The sequence below is a fragment of the Branchiostoma lanceolatum genome, chromosome 2 (assembly GCF_035083965.1).
Source record: "Branchiostoma lanceolatum isolate klBraLanc5 chromosome 2, klBraLanc5.hap2, whole genome shotgun sequence".
In the NCBI taxonomy this organism is placed as follows: Eukaryota; Metazoa; Chordata; class Leptocardii; order Amphioxiformes; family Branchiostomatidae; genus Branchiostoma; species Branchiostoma lanceolatum.
Genome location: NC_089723.1, coordinates 23,322,137 through 23,342,844, shown reverse-complemented (window position 1 = coordinate 23,342,844; position 20,708 = coordinate 23,322,137). Strand labels below are relative to the sequence as shown.

Genomic DNA, 20,708 nt, shown 5'->3' with positions numbered 1-20,708 from the left:
TTATTAGACACTTTTACATTATAGATATGTAGGTATTATCATTACTATCAAAATGTTTTTAGTTATTTCTGCTCTGAAGTAATAATAAAAATAAATTATGCCCCTTGCTTTCTAGTGTATTGACCCAATAATTGAATGATGGGAAACTGTTAGATGTGTTCATGATTTTAAAAAAAATTGAATTTGACAAAGAATTGTGCGTTTATTAAAATTGTTATTTTTTAAAAGTTTATTTTCGTTAAAATTATTTGTATATAAGTAAACGATGAAACACACAGGTCACTTGAGGTTCTTCACCTTTGACCTTTACTCCACGAGGTTGCTCAGCTAGCTGCAAGTCGGAACTTGGCATCCTTTGCCCAACAAAACAGCACTTTAACCTTGGCAAAAAGCAACGAACGAAATGGCGAAGACAGTACAGAAGAAGAAGAAAGTTGAGAATCGAATTAAAAAGTCTAATTCGAGCACAAATCCAGGTATGTGTAGATTTTTAGATGCTGAGTATGGTGGGGAGGGGGGCGAAGCTCGCGTATCCGTTGAAAATTAGGTTCTGCGTTTTTTTTTAAGAATAGCTGTCAGGAGCTCTTAGAAATGCCATCAGACTGCTTTAGGAAGCTTTAAGAAGGAACATTTGTGACATATAACCAGTGGTGATGTTTAGAATAGGTTGCAAAATTTGAATAAAATTTTTGGTGAGAAATATGTCTTAATTGCGATGATCAGAAAATTTAAAACCAGCATACCTCAGTATATCTGGGCCAGGAAAACTCGCACCTTTTATTCTCGCACCTTGACAACTCTGCACCTTGAAAAGTCGGCACCTTGACAACTCTGCACCTTGAAAAGTCGGCACCTTGACAATCAGGACAGCCATGCGGAGGACAACTCTGGTTATGGTTATGGTTGGAATTAGGGTTGAATCCCAGTGGCACGAGCGGAAATACAACCCTGCTGTTGGGCCAGATATATCGATCAGATTCTGTGGATCCGTGGTCTTGAGTTAGAACACAGGGTTTGCCCCAGCTCGGACATGTTGTAAAGGATTGCATTTGTCATAATGAAATTTTTGTATGGTGACGTAAAGTCAGCGGCCCAATGCACATAAATTGGGGGAGCTTCAGGCCTAGGCATCAAACCCCCTACAAGTAAAAGAGCCCAACACACTGATTGAGAATAGTAGGGGTGACCCTGTGTGCTTGGTTAAACATGTGAGCCGTATTGAAGCCGCATTGCACTGCTAGCGAATGAAAATGTGTTATGCTTCGTCTTCAGCCTGAGGTTCGACCACCAAAGTTGAGATTGGAATCAATAATAAAAAGTTAGGATTAGAATTACGCATCCTCTTGATGCCATGGCGAAACTGTCCTTGGCATGCTGCCGAGTTGTCCTGATTTGCTAGGTGCTGGCAATGTGCCCAAAGTATCCGTATACTAGTAGTTAGCCTGGATGTCGGACCCACAAACTCTGAACTTTGAACCCACCACACACAAAAAAAGTAGGGGTCCTTCCCAGAGAGAGTGGATGAAATGAATCTGTCCGGATATGTACTCTCCAGTACAAACCTGGTGTGTAACTGTTACATCATGAGGCAGTTTACCAGGTATGCAATTGCAATACAGACAAAGAAACAAACATCATATTTCTACTTCCTCAGACCGAGTGTCTGGGTCTGCGGCTGGTGGTAAAAACATGCGGGACAAAACCACCATCAAGCGGCTGCTCATGTACAGAGGGGGAAAGCCAAAGAGGTACGTTTACTGTTCCAATGTGCATTTTACACTTTGTGTTTGTCATATGGTAGATTAGTTATGCATATAATCATGTAGAATTCCATTGATATGAAGGTTCATCTGTGACTGTATTTAACATTGTAAAAATTTTCCTCTCTATGTATGTACACAAAGTAGACCTATTACCAACAACAAGCTTTCAATCAGTCCCCTGATCCTTGCGTAAAATTTTGTCCCATAATGTAAAAATTTTGTCACCGAAATATTTAACTTGTGAATTAGGAAACACATCCAATTATTTGAAATTCAGAGTTTTTAGACATTTTGTTTATTGTCCTCAAAGATACACAATTGAACTTTTAAAGAATAATTTAAGGATTTAGACGAGCAATCTTGTTCCGGTTCAAGAGTGTTTACTTGCAGAGCTGATGTCTTGTTTTATATACATGTAATTGTAGCTTTATCCATACTGAAGTTAGAAGTGGCTCTGTTTATAGAAGAGTCAAATTGTAGGAAACTGAATGTTGTTGAGTGAATGTTTTGAGAAGGGATTTAAAAACATAATTGATTTCTCTTAACCTACAGGAACAGGGATGGAAAGATTGTTCGACCTGCTGTATTCCAGGGCAACCTGCCATCTGGTTCTATGGCCAGAGTGGAGCCAAACAGGAGATGGTTCGGTGAGTTTCAGATTATTTCTTGCTTTCCTTCTCCATAGAGGCCTATGTAGATCTACATGTAGGTATGAACTATGATAGTTAACAGATCTAAAGATTCTCTTCCAAGAGACTGTCTACCTAATAGTACCTGTTTTGTTGTTTCCTCAACTTTAAGAAAATTGATTACCCTGTAGCTCAACTGGTAGCAACCTCACAGTTGAGCTCCTGGTTCCAAATCCTGGGAAGGACATCTTGGTTGGGGCTGCACCCATCTTTTGTAAGGTGGTGTAAAATGGGGGTCACGTTTTTTCATGTCAAATAGACGCAGAATAAGCAGCACTCAGTTCACAAGGACATCTTGGTAAAAATAAGTGTTTGCATGTCACTGAGCTAGCAGCGCCTCCCACTGACTAATGGTGGTATGGCAGGACATGCAAGGCAGTCACATTTACAGTTGTGTCTTCTTTTCAGGAAATACAAGAGTAGTTACGCAGAATGCTCTCCAGACGTTCCAGGATGAGATGGGTAAAGTGGTGAAGGATCCGTACCAGGTGGTGATGAGGCAGAGTAAACTGCCCCTGTCACTGCTGCACGACAGGGCTAAGGTTGGTACATGTGGCAGACTTTATACAGGTACCCTGTAATAGTAGTATAGTAGTATCCAGTATTTGAGACATAGAAAATTTTATATTATCAGGGCTCGAAATTCATTTTTGGAAATATTTGTACTGGTGCACCCAACCAAAAAAATTAAGGTGCACAGAACAAATTTTGGGTGCACCGTGAAATAAAGTTGAATGTCAGCAATACATAATTACAAATTTTAAGCTTTAACATCAATGTGTAATTCTATAGCTAACTTCAAAATTTCAATCAAGTAATACATAAAATAAAGTGCAACTTATTACAAAAGTTTATGCTGCTTTTTCTGATACATTAAGTCTTACATTTCAAGAAAATTCTGTATACTTAGTGTACAATAGTGCCTTTATACTATAGCCTACAAAAATATCTAGGTGCACTGGTGCACCCACAGTTGAAAATTAGGTGCACTGCTCCAATTTTAGGTGCACACAGGTGCACATGCACCCAGTATTTCGAGCCCTCATTATACAAAATGAATAAATGTATCTAGTGGATGGTTGTTGTTATGTAGCAGACGATACCATAGGATTTTCTTTTCCAGACTGCCCGTGTTCACCTTCTTGACACGGAGAGTTTTGAAACAACCTTTGGTAAGAAGGCTCAGAGGAAGAAACCAAGTTTGAAGGTGGCAGATTACCAGGTGAGATGACATGTTTACCTTGGTCTCCCTCAACTTTTGTGATGAGCATGAGTTGAAGTAAATGTTTGGCATCGCGTAAAAGTGTTTGGCTTAGACCCTAGAGTTCCTAAGTTTGTTTCCCCTGACATACCCCGTTGATGTTGTGCCCTTGGAAAAGGCAGTTAACAAGACTTTGCTCACTTCACTCAGAAGAAAATGAGTATCTAACTCAAGTTAGGGACGTCCTCCAGATAGGACGTTTGAGGAGAGCCACACATTAAGCATGTAAAAACCCACCACACTTATCAAGTAGAGTAGGGGTCTTCCCTGTATGAGTGGATCAAATGAATCTTTCTGTATTTGCAGCTTATACTATTCAGTACAAACATTATGTTTTACACCATGAGGTGGTTTACCGGGTATGCAAAAAAAAATGCTTTTATGCTGAAAACATTTTCTTCAAGTTCAACTTGAGGACCACTTAGAAAATCTGTTTTGCAAATTATGAGTGGAGATGGTGTTAGCAATTTTGTATGATGTACTTTATTCCTCTGCAGGGTCTTATGAATGTTGTTCAGGAGTCCACAGACAAGTATGACGAGGAGAAAGACAAAGACTTGGAGATGGAAGATGAAGGATTCAGGTATGGACATAAAACTTGCAATATTGAAAAAGGGAGTTAACATGTACTTAAAGTATTCTAGTAAGTCTATCATCAGTGGCTCTTATAATTATTATCTGAGCTTACAATACTGGCACATTTGCTAAAGTACATGATGTAGGCAAGATTTCATGTACTAGTAGCGCTTCCTAGTGACTGATAGTGGTACTGCAGGATGTCACAAAATCATAGGTCATTTCTATTTTTCCATTTTATTTATTTTACCAGGGAAAAATCACAGCTCAGGCCTGCGGCCTGTTTTTCAGGTGTCCCTGGACACGTACACATACAATAAGTGTGGCATCCTGCAGTACCACTATTAGACACTGGGAGGTGCTATTAGTACATGAAATATACATTAAATCAATATAGGCTATATTGCAGTATAGGAAAGTGCTACTCATCAAACAACAGCTCCATCTACTAGTACTTTACTCACTTGATCCATTTAACCTTCAGCCTGCGAAGGTAGCAATTTGGCAGCAAATTTGTATTGGTTACGGGGTTATGCCGGATGAAGGTTAATGAAATTTGATACAATATTTGCTGGTTCCAGGGATGAAGCAAGAGAGCCCATCTTCAGCAAGGGCACCTCCAGAAGAATTTGGGGAGAGCTGTACAAGGTAACCTTTCTGATACCCAATTATTAGAATAGATCAGTTAGATGCTTACTTTTTGGTTGTCTCTAAGAATAAATGATTCTTCCCATTGACGCAAACACTTAGTGACTGCCTGTCCATGTAGACCAAATTTTGTCTTTCCCCTGAGTGGTCTTGTCAGTTTTGGCTGTATTTCTATAAATGTGTATCATTTCTATCGGAACTAACTTTTTCCACACACCTAACTTTCCATCCAGGTCATAGACTCCTCTGATGTGGTGATACAAGTCCTAGACGCCCGCAATCCCATGGGAACCCGCTCCAAACACATCGAGGACTTCATGACGAAGGAAAAGAGCTACAAGCACCTCATCTTTGTGCTCAACAAATGTGATCTTGTACCCACCTGGGTTACAGTGAGTATTTATCATTATTATTATTGTATGGTTGTCCTGTATCTGTATAGCAGGTATATCCGCCCTTCGGCGTAACATGCCACCTTTGCAGGCACGCAGCTGGTTATGTTACACTGAACAACCTATCACACCTAACTTTTGCACATCTGACTACAATCGTTGTTTAACGCTATTTAGTGATGATGCTCCTACAGTACTCAATGGCAATGACTTCCATTCTACAATCGTTTTACAAATTTTTTAACACATCAATCCTGCTAAGGTTGGCAACTCTGGTACTTGAAGTCATGACTATTTCTAGTTCTTTTCTGAGCTGGTGTTAGGTTAGTTTTATAGGCTGTGATGACTGGTTTCCATAGTGAAAACAGAATCCTGAGCTTCTATGGACTAATTTTTATAGTGACAGAGAATCCTGAGCTTCTGTTAGACTGATATCTTAAGTGATTAAGAACCCTGAGCTCCTATTGGTGACTCAGGGAAAAAGAATGGCTCTCTCCAGTTAGAGGAGGCCTAATCTGCCCCCGACAGCAAGTGATTGTGTAACACAGGCTATCTGATAAATCATTTTCAGACACATTCAATACAGAGAGGGGTTCTTTTATTCCATCTTACATGTACTGTATTTTCCTGAAGCTTTATTCTGTACTTACTGTGACCTAACTACATCTGGTCAGGCTTGACCTGTCCCATTATAATACTGTATATGATGCCAATCATTTTTCTAAGATATGATAGATAGAATAGAATATGTCATGATATGCACACACAGTTATTTGGATATGCTCTTACATCTGATATAAAATATTGTTCTGGTATCATGTAACTAAACTGAAGTGCATAGGATAAAAAGTAAAGAGTTGGAAAAGACACATATTTTTCTGAAGACTGTTTCAATACAATTTAGTTACAGGTACATGTATGCTCAATTATTACAGTAACTGTAGTTGTTTTCTTAAATCTGTGCATTTTGACAAAACAAGTTGTTTCTTAGTGTGTCTTTAATACTAAAAGTCAGCAGTCCTGTAAAGTGTTTTCTGCAAAGTATCTGGGACAAGAAAGGCACAACACTGTTCAGAAATCTAAACCATCTTTGCTTTGATGATAGACATATGGGAGGTTACGTTTTTAAGGCTCAGTCACATTCGCCGTACGATCATTGTACAATTGCATTCTTGGGATAGTCGTGCACGTGCATGTACAACATTCAGATGTCGTGTTACGGAAAAGGCTGTCTTGGTTCATTGTCAACGGTTGGTTTTGTCACAGCCTACTTGACAAATTCTGTGACATCACAATCGTACAACGGCCTACGATGAATGTGACCGCACTGTGAGACTGACAGAACGTTTACATTTCAATAGGACAATCACATCACAATCACATCATACTATCAAAACGTTTCTGTAACTACTAATATCCCTCAGTCTGTGATAGTGCACATTGGTACTATACCTCTGTATAGAAAAGACTACAATGTACATATAACTATTGTATATTTCTTACTTTATTTCCGCTAAAGACCTTCTTTCAGCAAAGGAGTAATGTTTTGTTGTGGTTATTGTTGTTTTTGAGAGATGTGAATATCAGCTGGTGGTTACTACAGTAGGTTAGAGCAGGTTAGATTTACCTATCTTGATGATACATCCTGTTGTGTTTTAACCTCTTTGTGTAATTAACTAAAAGTGAAACTCTCACAGTGCAGTCACCATTTCCTTTTCTGTGGTCTGATTCTCTGGCTGTCGCTGGCAGCCATCTTGTTTTGGCGTTTCAGAATGGCTAGAGTTATCAGTCTGTGTGCTGTGGTTTTGTCGGCCTGTACAGCTCTCCTCCGCAGATCGAGAGCTTCTCTGGAGATTTCTCAAGGCTTCCCGTAGTCTTTCTTCCCTAGCAGCACGGGATTGCTTAGCAGACACATCGCCCAGGCTTCTACCATTGCATTCACCCATCTCATGACCAGGTCCTTCTGCTGTGCTGCAGTGGGGGCCGCCCTGTGGGCTTTGACTGAAATTGTCCTGCCCTGTGAAACCATCTGGCTGTGCTGTACCTCTCTCTTCGGGTCTGTCACTGCTGTTTCTGTCAAGGCTCACACCATTGTATGACCACCCTCGATAGTGTCTCAAAGATCGGCTCAAGTGTGCCCCTTGCCTGGTGGTTACATGGAGGTCAGGTGTACTGTTACTGTTATCGCTCGAACTCGATGCGTGGAAACTGTGCCTTTGTCTTTGTTGCAAACTCCGTAAGGCTCGCCTCAAGCTCTCTTCCCGCGTGAGTTGTTTAGGCTGTGCTTGAGGTGCTTCCGAATTGTCGCCAAGGGATGTCTCCAGCTCTTGTGATCTTCTCTGCAGATTCCTCAGAGCATGACGTAAACTTTGCTCTCTGGTAAGTCCACCCGCCCCCGCTTCCCTCTCTGAGAAGCTTCCTCTGTCTCCTGGCGGCCTTCCCTGAAGGATCCTTCTCGCTTGTCTCAGACTTTCTTCTCTTGTCAGTCCTGTGTGCATGACTGTCTCATCAAGGAAATCTTCACTGCAGTCTACATACACGTCCGAAGTCTCACTCTCTGTATCTACGTTTTCCAAGCTTCTGCTGAAGTCTTTTTGTCTCGTACTGTCTTGTGGGTTCGATACTATCACGCTTCCGTTGGTTCTTGAAATGTTACTTTGTACTCGCCTGTCGCCGTGCTGTTGTTGGTCGGCGGTCATTGATTCGCCGATGCTGCTTATTTGTAATTGAATGATTTGCGGTGCCTCGTGGTCACTCAACTGACTGTTGCTTCTCTGGTGTAGTTGAACTTGAACTGTCGCTGGGTCTGTCTGTCCGGCTGTTTCCATGTACTGAGGTGGCGGCTCGTGAACCCAGTATGGCGGGAGGTAGCTTCTGCGTACTTGTGTCTTGATATACTGGAACAGGATGGCGTCATTTCTCTTTTGTTTGGTCAGTACCTTCCTCTCCCTCCAGGCTTTCCTCAGCCACACGGACGCACACCCCAATAACACAAGGAACACTGCAGAGGCAGCCACCGAGGCACACACTGTCACTGCAAACTCTTGGAACTCGGTAGAATGTATATCCGTCAAACCCCCACCCCCAGCAAGCACTCTTGTTCTATCCTGAACACCCCACTGTGTTGTGTCGGTAGATATCGTAAATACGTCATTTCCATATCCTCCCATTCCCTCGCACTTGAACGCACCGGAGCGGAGACTGTGCACAGGGAACCCCTCGTAAAGTCCGGGCGTCATGCACTTGATGTCGTACTGGTAGACAAACGTCGTGTTCGTTATGGACATCCAGTACCACAACCACTTCAACCTGCAGTCGCACTTCCACGGGTTGCTGTACAGTCCCACCACCTGCAAGTCCTTGTTCTTAAACAGGTTAGAATCTATAGTCTGCAGGCTGCAGTATCCTATCATAAGTTTCCGTAGACCTGTCAGATCCTTGAAGGCGTCCTTGTGGATGTACGACAGTTGTGGATTGCTCAGTAGGATCAGCTCCTGTAGGTTGAAAAGACCGCGGAAGTCGCTTGCCGACACAGACTTTATTCGGTTGGCTTCCAGGTAGATATACTTCAGGTTATACAGGTGCCGGATTGCTTTAGGGACAGCCGGGAGCTGGTTACTGCTGAGAATAAGCCTCTCCAGCAGGCGGTTGGACTGGAAGGCGGTCTCGATCAGTCCAGGGATCTGGTTGGAGCTCAAGTCTAGGCTAAGAAGGTATGGTAGGTTGGCCAGGGAGGAGGTGGAGATTATCCTGAGTCTGTTGTGGTGGAGGTTCAGCTTGGATGTTGTGACTGGGATTGGAGAGGGCACCTGAAGGGAATATAAAGAAAATATGCTCAGGTGTATCTTTCAATGCATTCAATAAAAACTGAATCCCTACCTACCGACCCTAACCAGAACCATAATGAGAAACACAACTTTTGTTTTCCTAGGCCTTAGTTGCTTTCCGGGAATTTAAGATATTCTAAGACTATATGTTTTCCCTGGCTCCCATATATCTTTCAACATTGCCACTTTTATGCTTAGGCAGTGCTGGTGATCAAAGCAACTGCATGAAATGTATATAGAAGGAAAGCAAAATCTTACATACCTCTACTAGCTGTCGTGCAATGCAGCTGACTTGGCTGTCTGAACACCTGCATTTTTTTGGGCAGTCAGCGAGGCATTTAGTCAGCCAGATAGCCATGAAGACCATCAGCCATGCTTCTGTGTGTCGGAGTGACCTTGGCAACATTCTGTCATATAGAGGTCACCTTGAAGTCTCACTGACGACTTGTTTGTGGCAATCCTGCAAGATACAGAGTAGAGAAAATTGGGTCTTGGCTTCGTACGGTAACGCTGGCATCACCCAACCATAGCTTGCCCAACGAGCCTGCGTGCATGATCTAAAGTGACAATTTGGGCAGTAATACGCCCAGTGCTCTCTCAATCATCACTGCACGATTTTAAGAGATCAGCCTACATGTGCAGGGCACCGAGCTCTGTCCAATGTAACGGCAGATTTTCAGGCAAAGAATGCGCTCGACTATCTGGCAATTTGAAATTCAGCGACCTTCAACAAATTTGTTCGTAGGTCATTGAGAGTGTGACGGCCCCTGTTGAAGAACGAATGATACATGAGGGCGTGACAGGGCCCGTGGAAGAACGAGTGATACAAGAGAGCGGTCACGACCACTGGCATGCAATGTCACCGCACAGCCTGCCGTCGAGATTAACGACCTGGAAAAGGGCACGTACTTGGAGACCTGATTGATTGGACAGAACTCAGCTCATAAATAATTCCCTGGGAAAAACACCGTCAGCATTTCATTCCAATTAGAATTGTGCTGATGAGACTGTGGAAGGAGGAAATTGCCAAATAAAATGTAGTTAGATTGGCATTTTACTTCCAGTGCAAAGTCTCTCATCACTGTGTCTGTTATTAGTAGTTACATTTCCACAAAGTATTTGAGCAGCTCACAGACCAACATTAACAACTGTCTGAATGTCCTTGCAGAGAAAGTAAAATAAAGACAGGAAAGGTAAAGTTAAATTGTTTTTGTGGATGTCAAAGGTAAAATATGCAATTTTTTGATAGGGATACGAAAAAAAAACTTAGGAAATCGTGGCTAGATTTGAATAAAGAAATATTGATGGCATATTCAAAGTCACCTCATAAATCATTAAACGTTGAATATCCAAAATGGATATCAGAAATCATATGAATTATTGCAGATGAAGGACAAAGAGCGAAGACTGTGTAGTATGGGCATCTTTTTTGTCAAAATAGTTTTGGGACTTGTCAGCTTGTACAATGTAATTAGCTTTAAATAATCATATCAAAAGAATAATTGATAAAAATGCAGCTACAATGTTAAAATTTTTTATGTAAAAATGACTTCTTTCCTTGTTGCTACTTATTGTGTTACTTATTGAAGCGAAAGTTGATTTAAGCATCGGTATACTCCAATAAGGGCCTTTCCTTGATGTAATCAATATATTCCATCTAGCGCTGGTTAAGTGCGTCAGGAACCCGTGCATGTGACAAATGGTGTCATCATCAAGTTGTCTGTACCAATGGCATCAGCAATAACCTCAAACCCATCCTCATACATGTATGCTTTACTTCAACCCCCTTTGTTCCACTAGAAGCTGCGACCACAAATTTGGCAACTACATTTTGTAATTTCATGGACGAAGAACAAATCTTTTCAATTTTCTTGGACTTTAGTGTCTTTTACATCATACTTTTTAAGTCGTACTACAGTTTCAAAACCGAGGGTTACAACTTACCACAACAAATCCAATTTTGGTAGCTCTACGGTCACTCTGGTCTATGTGGACAGGTGGTCACTATATATATAGACAGGATTCTTAATGCTTACAAGTGGCAATGGGGAGAATTGTTGAAGGGAGTAGTCACATTGGCCAGGTGGTACTTATACTTAGAGGAAGTCACTTGTACAGATTTGACTTTAACAGTCATATCCCAATGGCATTCCAGTTATGTTACACATAACGTGTCTTGAATATTCATGAACACCTGGTTGAGTGAGACTAGTGGCACTGTCATATCCAGTTGAAGGTTTTCTGCGATCACCAGCAAATTTGACCTAAAAGGTAGAAATCTGAACAGCAAAATTTGATATCCTTCTAACTGATTTTTTAAAACATTCTATCATGAAGACAGAATATGATGTAAACAGTTATATGAAATTCTAAGTACAGCCTTTAGAGACAGATGGCAAAAGTTCTCCAAAACAGAACACACACACTGTGTAGGTGGAGGAGGGAAGTATTCCAGAAACGTTAAACACACATACCAGACTTCAATTTGAATATTTGGTAACAAACAATGACTCCATGTACAACATGCCAAACCATCTGATGATTGTTCGCTGCATATCTTATTGCAAATTTTCCAACTTGTTTCATGATCTGAAAATATTTCTGATGCTCTTTTTATTGAATTTTTCTCAAATTAATGATGTATCAGCTACATATACATTTTATAATTCCTTTCTTTATATACAGTCAAACCTATACAAGAGAGCATCTCAGACTATACCTGAGGCCAATGTGACCATAGATAATTTTTACCAGTCCACTGACACAGGCATTAAGAATGCTGTCTATAGTGACCACCTGTCCACACCCAAGACCAGATTTTATCAGACCCCTAAGTGGTCTTCTTGGACAGTTTGACTTATATTTGCTGATATCCCTCCAGGCTACAGAACAAATACTTCAGAAGTCATTGTTACTTGTCACTATTGATCTTGCTGTGTCAACACATTTAACTTCTGAGCTGTGAAAACTGTCCGTTGTCTTCTTCTCTCAGTCCAAAAGCCCTCTAGCAGAATCCATTGTCTTGAACAGTTTTCTTTCTTCCTCTTTATCCAGCAGAACTTCATTGTTCAACTAATCAATGACATGATGTGGCAGCTTATATTGTATTAAAACCTCTAACATGCCAAAGAACTCACAACAAATCAAGACTAACATTGATATTACCACTAACCTGTCTCTTCCGGACAACCTTCCTCTGCCAAAAAAACAACACCTAATGTGAAATGATCCCAAAGACTGTCAATTTATAGGTGGCATCATTAAGGGATTTAGGGGTTTAGCTTTTCAAGCTCTTCTATGGGGCGAAAATTGAATTCTCCATAAGAAAAGGATGGCTATAAACTGGTGAAATGACCCAATCCTTTTCTCTCGCCTCCTAGTAATGAATCCCAAAAGCCTTTGGATGGTGTGATTATGGGATTTAAAGTGATCTTTGTTATCATCCTGAAGTCATGTTAATGTTAGTGCAGTTTTCATTGTAGCGACAAGGGCTAAATTGACACACAGTTGAATAAGAGGCTGTGAATAATTCAGTGCCATCTGTGTGGAGGAATCTGGGTGCTCATTTTCTCTGGTGGATATAAATTGTTCTAAGGCCACAGCAAGTACATTTTATATATGACACTTTTTTAGTTTTTACTTTAGCAGGCGCATTGATTAGAAAAATTCTGGTCCCCTCTGATGGTTAGAAGGAGAAGACAACACCGAAAATGGGAAATGTTTTGTGTGGTACATCATCAATCAGGTTAAGCCTTGATTTGCTAGCCTTGTACTAAGTTGTAGAAGCAATGACATAAATATAGTATAATGTCCTTGGTAGAAGTGTCACTAGTGAGGAGGCCTTGTAGTCTCTACCAGACTAACTACTCCAGGGTGATCTTCACTGTGGACTGACTCTACCGGCTAATCATTCCTTTTTCTGCCGAATTCTACAATTCATACGCCTGTAAGAGGGCCTGGTGGCCTTGAGTGTATTTGTAGAAATGAAAATAGTTCACTATAGTAACTATTGTACAAATTGTAGAAGCGCCAGTAGTGTGGTGGCCATGAGTGTCAGTTGCAAACTCGGTAAGTGATACTAGGCTACCACACTTAGTCTAGTGGTTGAAAAGACTTGTTGCCTGTAATTACATGTTTTCTTGCTTCAATTTTTTAAGTCTCTACTACCATTTACAAAATTTAAATGTCACGTTTTTTTTGCCTATTTTCGGGGCTCTCGGATTATATTATATTTGTAGTCTGCAGAGAACTTGTCAACCTTAAGATCTACTTGCTGTGGCCTAGGCCTTACTATGGCCTAATGGAAGGAGAATAGATATCTTCAGTAATTTGAGTAAAGGCCAGCATATTGTTTATCTAGTAGTTTTCCCGCCTTTTAGTATCTCGCACCTGCGCACTAGGTACCAGGGGCCAAGACGGATGTAGTTTTCTAGTCTGTACAGATAGTTCTGAGTTCTGTCAATACAACATGTGGTTACCTATACGTGTGTGAGTTGTGATCTTTACATATCATGTCATCTTTTTGTATAACAAGTAGATTTTACAGATAAGGTCTGGGTATGTGGATAATCTTTTCTCAGATCATAGTCAGATAACTTGACTGTTGCAGTCATTGACAGTTAACACCCAATAGTCAAAGATTGTCAATTTTTTATCTTGCTTATTCTTCAACAAGACAAGCAGATATATTTCTGTACTACTAGTATACAGAAAACCACTTTATATTAATTGTCTCTGCAAAAGTCAAAAAAATAGAATTGCCACTCAGTTTTGCAAAGTACTGGTACAGTATGTTATGTAGAAAGATGTACTTTATTATGCAAAAATCGTTTTATTTAGGAAGTCAGGATGAAATGCAAGTGTAGGGATCCAGATTTTTGACAAGCTGATATTTTATTAGATCAATTGAACCCATGAATTTAGCAATGTCTACCCAAAAATATATATATATAGTATCAGAAACGAATTTAGCTTGATTGCTGAATTTTGCTGCATGCAAAAACGGCTGAGTTGTGCATGGTAGCTGTATCACTGGCTTACTGCCCATCTTTTAATTACCCGTATTGCTGTCGTTTTAAAAGTGATACGGGGCTCTGAATTCAACACCATGGGGGTCCTACAAGTAGAAAATGCTAATTTTTCAATTAGTCTCATCTCATTATTATGCAAAACAGATCTACTTAGTACTGAAAGTGGTTGACCCACCCAGTGTTTTTTTCTCCCAAGGGCATGTAGAAGCATTTTCTTTATTTATCTTTTTTATGTTGTTTTGCTCAGTTTGAAAAAAAAATCTAAATGAGCTCACAGTTCCATCTGTCCCTTTCTTTAGGCAATTAGGCCAAAATGTAGACATTAATCAACAATTAGGCAGTCCTTGGGCAGTCATTGTGTTGCAATCTCTTTTTCATATAAAAAATGCATACTTCTGTGTGAGTATTGGAATTTCTCTTTTATTTTCATACAAATATCAAGGACTAATCTTTTCTGTTCATGTAATTGTCTGATAAATACCATAACAGGGCACAGTACACATGTTGAGTCACCTGCAATGTCGCTAAGTCTGACAATTATGCAAATCAGTGAAATGTCTGGTATGCAAATTAATGAGGTATGGGCAAAGATGTTCAAATTGCCAGGTAAAGATGCTGGAACACATCAATTAGCACTAGCTCACACCTGGCTGTGCTACAGTAAATTTGTTCATTTTTGCAGTGACTTTATTTGGCAGCAGAAGGGGAAAGCTGTATTTTGGGTTTGCAGTTGAAACAATAACTTACAGTAACTAACTGTGATACTGTAGTAATACACTGGAAGCGCATATTTGCGATGTCTTAAAAAAACATGGAAACAAAATCAATGCAAACATTTCAAGATGTACAGTAACACCTGGTGACCTGATGTAAGGACCTTTTACATCACTGGTCATTCATTTGACCTCCTGTATTGTTTAGTCAGGGTGTGACAAAAGGAGGCAGGCTTCCTTCCTTCCGCTCCTGTGATGCCTTGCCCTTTCACTGGCTATCATTACTGACATTGTTGTGACAATCACACCTTCTTTGAGGATCTGCATTAAGCAGCGATTGTGAAAGCGATTGCCAGGGCTTTCTTCAGAAAAACAGTCCACTGAAGTTTTGCATGCAGTTTCTGTCAGAAAATGGGACAAATATACTGTATGTGTACATGTAGTCCATGGACAATAGAATATAAAAGGTTCATTGACATACAGTCATGTACAAGTGACCACCTCTGTACATGTGTAAAGACCACAGAGTGACCCCATTTTGGTGGTCCCTTAGATATTTTTCCCATTGCCACAAGCATTAAGAATCCTGTCTATAGTGGCCACCTGTCCACATAGACTAGATTTTTATCCCCTGAGTGGTCTTCCTGAGCAGTTAGCATTAAAGGAAAAAATCTTGTTATATCTTTTGAAAAACAGCATATCTTTTAAGTCCATAATTTGATGTGACAGCAAGTTTGGCACACTACTACTGGGCAAATATGTAAGTAAACTGCCTTCTGATTTGAAGGCACACCCTTCTTTGAAATATTTATGACTATTAGTACCATGATATATATTTATGTACATTTGTATATGCAAAGGCATTTGTAAACACACAATCATATACTTTAGATAGATATTGGCATATGGAAGTGTGCCATTGGAGAAGAAAATAGGAAGGGCTATTCAACGGATAAGCTTTCAAATAGGATTAAAAAGCTCCATCCATTTTTGGTGAATTTGAGACCACCAGTTTCACACTTGAGCCATGGGTTATATGTGAATGCTGGAGAATGCATGGCTCTTTGGCTATGCCTTTCATGTGGACGTGCTTAGCTTCTTGTTGAAAATTTAGGTCTTGCCCTAACACTCAGTGGTCCGGCATAGTGACTGCAAAGGCATTTGTAAACACACATATAAATAGATATTGGTGTATGTAAGTGCTAGTATATCCTGTGGGCCTGTGGCAAAGGCTTACGTAAAAGAAAAGAGTGCTAAAATACGTAAAACAGGAGTAACACATGACATGTCACATCAAACTGATATTTATTTGAAAAAGGGTGCTATTCGAAACCTTATAATGATAGATTATGTACTTCTATAATCATAAATAAAGATACTTGAAATGTGTGATACTATGTAGAATTTTCATACTCAATAATTTTTGTTGGCAGGACAAGACCCACTGATAAAAGAAATTCACTGATTTAGCCCTTTTTCTCCAAGGTCCAATTACTGAATTAGAATAGAGTAATCGAGGCTGTCCATTTAAATTAAATTAGCAATTTAATCAGTATTCAGAAGTGTGTAAGGAGCTCAATGTCAGTCAACTTTTTGCTCTGCTAATTTTGCCTCAGGAGCATGTGGCCTGTCTATTCCTCTATTCACATCTTTTAAGTTTTGTTTAAAATATTATCTCATATCTGTGTACTGAGATCAATCAAGTTTTGTTCATATTGTATAATCTATCTATGCCAGCAGCAGATTGCAGTCAGTCTTTTATTTTTGATTGATATGCAATTTTTTTATTCATTTATAGTGTTCTTTGCAAAAATTATGCATTCTTCATAACAGTAAATTCATTTACTTTTGTGCTGGTATTTTTAGGGAGGGAAAGTTTATGGTTTAAACAGTTCTGTTAGTAGTACATTCATAATACATCAGAAATGCGTATATTTGCTGCATCACAATTTCGCGGTGTTGAGTGTGAAACAGAACCACTGCAAATGTTTCAAGATTTACATTGTATCATACTGTATGGTTGAATACATTTTTTTAGTATTTACCTTATGGAATTGTGAAGTATAATACATTTATAGCAACCTGAGTGAACAGCTGGTTTTAGAGATAAATGTCTAAACGAACGCTGTCATTTCCTGTGTATCCATGTCAGGAAACAGTAGATACTGTATCAGCATCCTGCCCTTTTTGTGGTTTTTAAAGGCTTCAGACATAAAATTATGATATTACACTTGTAGATGTACAAAATGTAGATATTAGTCATTTGTATCATTCTTCAACTTTTGAAACGTCTGTTTTTTAATATCGGTCTCAATCTCAGGAAGGAAATGCTGTTTTCTCTGTTTAACTGTAAGAACAGGAGCCAGAAATAAGAAATTAGTATGCACCGTACACAACAGTCTGGATATAAGCCCACCCCAGCCTGTTACCCCATCAGTTACTATACATTTGTATTCTTATCATCCTTATTCAATTCTCTTGAAATATTTGAACCTCCCTTAAGCTTCTGTGTGATTTGAAAAAACATATAGTTTACCAGCATACCTGACCAGTATTGACATTGATAACGTCTATTATTTATTGTTAGCTGCATCTAGACTAAGGTTGCAACATGTACAACTAAGGCCCCCTTTCCCCTAGACGGCATTCGCTTATGTACAACCAAACATCGACCAAAATTTGATCTTTGTGACCCTTGATTTGGTAAGTGGAATATGATGCATGATTTTAAAGTATGATTCAAAAGACCATTATTGGCATTAACAGAATAACACAAAAAAATTAAACGTAAAATTTTAAAGATTTGTTCATTATCTATTCATTATCATTCGTTGAGTAATATATAAAATATTTAGTCACTCAGCGGTAGCCGCCTATAGTGGAAAGGGGAGTGTTTACTAAAAGAAAAAATTAATTCAATTTGATATTTATACTATACATTTAGTTATACATATTATATAGGCTTACTAAAGTGTTCTGTTTGGCCAAAAGAGGGCCCAGCAGTTCCAGGATTGCCTAAATATGAGAAGGGAACGATGTATTCTCACTGAAGTTCCCTTTATCATGGTAATTAGTGATATCAGATTGCTTGCACACATCTGGTTATTACATTTTCCTTCCCCTGGGGTCTTTTTTCAAAAGGCATAATTAGGGCCATACCACAGGAGTCATTTGGAAGCATCCAGTTGAACACTTGTACTCTATGTCATAAATATTTTTTATGATCTACATCATATTCACCATCTATGCATCTATACACACTGACTAAAAGCTGTCATAGAATTTTATTGGAAGATTTAAAACTTGCTAATCTGCAAGTCTATAGCAAAGGAAAACCATTGAAAGGTTGCATGCATGCCCTTTGAGGTAGAGACTGTAATCAGCTGGTAATTCAGCCTAATTCGTAGCCAGACCGCTCAGATTTGATTTAGAGCATAATCAATACATTCTATGTATAACTAAATGGGTCTGTAATTTAGCGTGAAGAGAAAAAGTGCATTCCTGATACCATTCCTGATGTGTATGTTTGGGAATACAATTTATATTACTGAGAATGTGCAACAAACCTTAAGATATTGCCATCAAATGTCAAAAGATTGAATGTCAAAATATTGCTCCTCATTGATGACTGCACTGGATAGGACTCTTAACAATGAAAAAATAATACAATGCCCTTCCCCTGTGTCAGCTAAATTAGAGATGTGCAGGTTTTTTCATATTTTCTTGAACATCAGCACCCCCCATCCCATGAGTGGTTTCTAGTGCATTTAAGGGGGGGGGGGATCAACATCTGTAAGTATCAGAGGTGATTTGTTTGTGCTTCCAGCTAGGATTCCGTACATATGTACATGTTGATACTTTCAGCTTAACAGGTTTTGTGGTCCAAAAAATAGGCGCTGGAACACCAGTCAGTTAGAGCTAATTAGAGCCGGACAATAGAATCGGATACAGAATGACTCACGCCGCTTCAGGGCATCAGTGATCTATACATTATCTAACACCAAGTAGACCAGGTATATCCGAACTGTATGACCTATGATTCAATTTTTCCATCATTCTAACAAGCAAAAACTTTCAGCACCACAGTACGTGCAAACCAACAATTGTTTCTGGCTCCATCCAGCCCCTGGAAAAAATACATGCATTGCCAGCTGATCACAAAGGCCTATTATCAGTGATCGTGTGTCAAACGTTGTGCTACTCAAGGCCAGAAAGCATTCAGCTACGTATAGGTTTGTACCGTACAAAGCCACAAAAAAAAGGTTACTGGTGATTTATGCTTGCCAACATTGCATTTTCTTGACTATTATAATAGAAGAAACAAGATTATGATTGTGAAATAAACAGGGACATGGGTTAGACAATAACTGCATTTTAAAATGTGTGCTGACAAAAGAAGGTTACGTAGATGCCCTTGAGTGGCTGTCAATGAAAAATCCTTAAAATTATAATTTGATTTTTATAAGAAAAACTGAATAGTTACCGATATACTGAACATTATGAATTTTCCTTTTTCAATATATCATTGGTGTCTGAATATTGTATGCTTACACATACCTATCTAACTTGACATTGAGTCCTGAGGGAATAAGTGTGATATGCTGACATATATTTTGCACCTAACACAGTACAAGGAAGGCTCGATATTCAAAATTTGTGACTTCTGTATCGACTTGACTGCTTAAAACCTGCTAGGCTAAGGTTCAAAACAGTTCTGTAGAACTTCTTCTTGTTGCTGGTCCATTTACATGTATGTGTTATGGATCATGACACCACTGTACACAAAAGGGCATGATAACATGTTGTCAGCCGGCCTGTGGATCAATATTCATTCTCACTAGTTACTCTGACGAAAATGTAACAATTCGTAACCAGCCATTCAATAAACGAGCACCCCCACTACTGTAGCTTACCTTCCATCCAATATCCCTGTTTAAATGTCAGGTTCCAGCCATTCTCCTGCGTGCATCAGTGTTTGATGGAAGGCTTCCGTCCCCTCATGTTAGAGGCACAGTAGTGGGTAGGAGAGCTCCACTGCACAGTACACACAAAAGGGTTGTGTTGGTGTTCCCAGTCACAGGCATGTGGTGGGGCCACCCAATAGCAGGGGAATGATGTCATCTTTAGACATGCCTCCAGCCAAATTTGGGGGGTTACAAGTCATGTGACCTTATGTGGAAGGGTCCATTTCATTTGAAAAGGGGGGTAAACATTATAAGGAATGAAAGTTCTGACAGTTACCTACGTGTAAGTTCTTGCATAAAGGTTGAATCATTGGCTACGGAAGTCGAATAAAGAAATTGTTTTAGGTTTGGTAGATTGGCTGGAATTTAGAGGGTTTTTTTTAAGTTTCATGTGGTTACATTTTGAGATGTACTTATCAGCTGTGGAAAGGTTTTAAAGTGCCAGTGAAATTTAATTTCCCGTATAATTCACGTAAAAATTTGGTCGTGAGTTACTCAAGACATCTATGTAATCAATTGTCTAGTGTGTGCTCTTTTGAGGGGAACAAATTAGCAATGGGTGGTGAGGTCACTGAAAGAAGTATGGCTAGGAGTCCGTTCTGTGATGTCATGACCCGTTACTAATTTGTCTTACCAAAGAACACACAGGAGACAATTGATTTAAAGATAACATACAATGTAGATATTTTCAGAAAAGACCAAATTTTAACTTGAATACTAGAGGAAATTTCATTTCTTTGTCCTCAGTTTTATCGGTCTAGAGTGTTCACCTTTTTAAAATGATGATGCCTCATTTGTTCATTTTATAAGATCTAGAACCAATGTATTTGTCCCAAATCCAAACA

General features: G+C 39.5%; 2 protein-coding genes across 3 annotated transcripts in view; one reads left to right on the top strand and one right to left on the bottom strand.

Annotated features, from left to right (window-relative positions):
• The first annotated feature begins 293 nt into the window (after window positions 1–293).
• LOC136428016 (uncharacterized) overlaps window positions 294–20,708 on the top strand; it is a 29,309-nt gene continuing 8,894 nt past the window's right edge. Inside the window, exons 1-8 of the mRNA XM_066417257.1 lie at window positions 294–476; window positions 1,655–1,748; window positions 2,316–2,410; window positions 2,861–2,994; window positions 3,576–3,674; window positions 4,211–4,296; window positions 4,871–4,937; window positions 5,171–5,329. Of these exons, the coding sequence (XP_066273354.1) occupies window positions 404–476; window positions 1,655–1,748; window positions 2,316–2,410; window positions 2,861–2,994; window positions 3,576–3,674; window positions 4,211–4,296; window positions 4,871–4,937; window positions 5,171–5,329 (807 nt within the window). The 5' untranslated portion in view covers window positions 294–403. The remainder of the gene's footprint in view (window positions 477–1,654; window positions 1,749–2,315; window positions 2,411–2,860; window positions 2,995–3,575; window positions 3,675–4,210; window positions 4,297–4,870; window positions 4,938–5,170; window positions 5,330–20,708) is intronic.
• On the bottom strand, window positions 6,814–20,000 carry LOC136428014 (uncharacterized). Of its 2 annotated transcripts, none has more exons than XM_066417255.1 (3): window positions 19,813–20,000; window positions 9,419–9,616; window positions 6,814–9,138 (listed from the first exon to the last, which is right to left on the bottom strand). In XM_066417255.1, exons 2-3 carry the CDS (start codon window positions 9,560–9,562, stop codon window positions 7,021–7,023), a joined length of 2,262 nt encoding a protein of 753 aa, XP_066273352.1. In that variant the 5' UTR covers window positions 9,563–9,616; window positions 19,813–20,000; the 3' UTR covers window positions 6,814–7,020. The 2 variants fall into 2 exon arrangements, with proteins under 2 accessions (XP_066273352.1, XP_066273353.1); XM_066417256.1 differs by lacking the exon at window positions 19,813–20,000 and adding an exon at window positions 12,329–12,349.